Source organism: Myotis yumanensis, unplaced genomic scaffold (assembly GCF_028538775.1).
Source record: "Myotis yumanensis isolate MYYU_CA2020_CCGP unplaced genomic scaffold, mMyoYum1.0.hap1 SCAF_3, whole genome shotgun sequence".
NCBI lineage: Eukaryota > Metazoa > Chordata > Mammalia > Chiroptera > Vespertilionidae > Myotis > Myotis yumanensis.
The window spans coordinates 17665115-17668066 of record NW_027223754.1 but is presented as its reverse complement, the minus strand read 5'-3'; the positions used below and the strand labels follow the sequence as shown (position 1 = coordinate 17668066).

The window sequence follows — 2952 nt, the reverse complement described above, 5'->3', positions numbered from 1 at the left end:
ATACCAGGACGTGATATAACATACATAAAACTTTAACATGTTATGTTAAGTGAAAGAAGCCAGTCACAAACGACCAGATGTTATAACTGCATTTATGTGAAAGGTCCCCATAGGCATATCCCTGGAGGCATATCCCTACAGAAAGCAGATTAGTGACTGCCCAGGACTAGGGCTAGGGTGAGAGGACAGGGAGGGAGCGCTGGGAAAGAGAGGCAAATATTAATGGGTATGGGTTTCTCGGGAGTGTTGCTCAAGTCCTATAAAAGGCTCCTCTCTTGAGGGGGCGTGGCTAGGCCCTGAGCGGGGCGTGGCTGGGCTCTCAGGCGGGAAGGTTCCAGCATAAAGCCGTGCTGCAGAGGTCTTCGCTGCTTACAGCGCCAGGCATGGAGGAGGAGTTTGCTTGCCTCTGCGGCCCGGGCCCTTCTCGAGGACGCCAGTGTCGCCAGCAGCGCCTGGGACCAGCTGCGATGGTGGCGGCCGACAGCAAGCCGGCCCCGGCCCCTGAAGGGCAGCACGTGGAAGCGGACATGGCGGCTCGGTCCTCCGCGGGGAGTGGAGGGATCTGGAGCCCCATGCCACCCCGGCCGCCCCCACACTGCTCGCTGCAGGACCTGCCTCTCGAGCTGCTGGTGGAGATCTTCGCCTCGCTCCCCGGCACCGACCTGTCCAGCCTGGCCCAGGCCTGCACCAGATTCCGCCGCATCCTGCACACCGACAGCATCTGGAGACGGCGCTGCCGGGAGGAGTATGGCGCTGGCGAAAACTTGCAGAGCCTGGGGACGATGGCTGTGTCTTGTCGAGAACTCTATGCCAACTTGCTCCACCCATGCAGGCACATTTTGGGATTGTGGCAGCCAGATAACTGGCCCTATGGAGGACTGCTGTATGTAGTGGTGGACGGCCCATGCATTGTTGGTCGCACGTACCTGCCTCTCCATGACCCCCGTGTGGATGACTCCATGCAGTTCAAGCCCGCGTTTAGAATTCGCCTGGCAGAGGGGAAATCGGCCACAGTGGAGTGCACGTACGGCCACCGAGGGCCCCACGGCTGCCACATGCAGATTCGGAAGGACGGGCTCTCCACCCAGTGCAACCTGGCGCACCACCACAGGATGCCTGGTGGGAGCCGAGAGGATTTACGCGCCTGGCTGCGGGAAGAATGGGGGCAGACGCTCGAGCACATTTTCCAGGAGGACAGGCTGCGGTTCGTCCTGATGAAGCTCATCGGCCATCAGTATGACGACTGCCGGAACTACCGCCGCATCTACCTCTCCCCGAGCCACCCGGAGGACCTCATCAGGCCAGGCCTCTTCAAAGGCACCCACAATGCCTACAACAGCCTGGAGGTTGTCATGCTCAGCTTCCATGGGAAGCGCGCCAGGGCCACGAAGGTCACGGGTGACCACCGCGTCCCTGCTGGGCAGGAGATGGTAGACATCCACCTCAGGCACCGCATCCAGCTGCCCGATGATGTCTTCAGCAACTTCAACAAGTACTCCCGCCTGGTCCAGGAGGTTCACGAGCAGGTGATCCAGGAGCAGCAGCAGCAGCAGCAGCAGCAAGAAAACAGCACTGAGGATGGCGAGGGCCATGGCTGGCTGAGCCCTGCGCAGCCCAGTGTCGGGGAGTCCGGGACTGCAGCTTTGGAGCAGCAGCCTGTCCAGTTTGTCCTACCTGCGGGCGTGAGCTCCAGGGACCAGAACTACCCCCGAGCCTGCAGGATGTGTTTCTACGGTGTGGGCATTGTTGCTCGCTCTGGCTCCACCTACCCCCAGCGCATCCCTGGAGCCTTCATCCTGTTCGATGAAGACCACTTCGGGTTCATGTGGCAGGAACCGAATTGCCTCAGCCTGTACAGCAGAGTCCAGGTCACCTTCCAGAATGCGGAGGCGCCATCCCCGCAGGCTTTCCAGGACATGCTCGAGAACATTCAGTCCCCACCCCCTCACAGCCCCTTCCTTGCCCAGGGGCAACAGCGGGGAGAAGAGGATTCTGAGGAAGAGCAGCTTCGTGCACTTTTGGAGGTTTGACCTTCTGACCAGATTACCCACCTTCTTCTTTATCTGGTTGTTTGTTTTTAATCCTCACCCGAGATTTCTCCATTGATTTTTTAAAAATAAATCTTTATTGTTCAGATTATTACAGTTGTTCCCCATTCTCTCCCCCACTCCCCCATAGCTCCCTTCCACCCAGTTCCCACCCCACCATCCCGCCTCTCCCCGTAGGGGTCTGGGACCTCAGAATCCTGCCCCAAACAAGCTCAGTGGATTCGAGAGTTTGTAACCCCTTCTGATTGAAAAAAAAAAAACCACGCATCCAGTTGCAGCCCGCCTGGCGAATGACTCCTTACCTCTGTTCTTGGCCCTCTGCATATCCTACTCAGTCTCAATGCACTTCTTTTTTTCCTTCCAGTTGTAGAACTTCCACTGGGCCAGCTTTCCCATGGTTCTGAATGATAGCTGTTTGTCTTACAGTTGGTAGTTTCAATGTTGTCCATTGATTTTTGGAGAATGGAAGAGAGAGGGAAAGGCAGAGAAATATCCATGTGAGAGAAACACATGGATTGGTTGCCTCCTACATGTGCCCTGACCAGGCTTGGGGCTGGACAGGCCTTCAACTGAGGTAGAATCCAACCCTAGACCTTTCAATCCGCAGGCCCAGGTTCTAACCACTGAGCCAAACCAGCTAGGGCTGAGCATGTCCTTTTAAAAAGAAAGAAAAAAAAGAAAAGATCCTAAAATTAGATAGTGGTAATTGTTCGATTGTTACAACTCTAAAAATAATAGTAAACACTGAATTGTATATTTTAAAAGGGTGGATTTTGTAGTATGTGAATTATATCTCAATAAAGCTGTTATTAAAAATAAAAGAAAGAAAAAAAGAAAGAGCTAAGAAAGCAATGGTGAATAAGACAGGAAACACTCTCCGCTTTCATGGAACTTACATAGATTT

General features: G+C 54.7%; 1 protein-coding gene across 1 annotated transcript; it reads left to right on the top strand.

Moving 5' to 3' along the window:
- Positions 1-383: 383 nt before the first annotated feature.
- Positions 384-2030, top strand: LOC139005857 (F-box only protein 31-like). The gene has a single exon (XM_070408065.1). It carries the CDS (start codon positions 384-386, stop codon positions 2028-2030), a length of 1647 nt encoding a protein of 548 aa, XP_070264166.1.
- Positions 2031-2952: the final 922 nt, after the last annotated feature.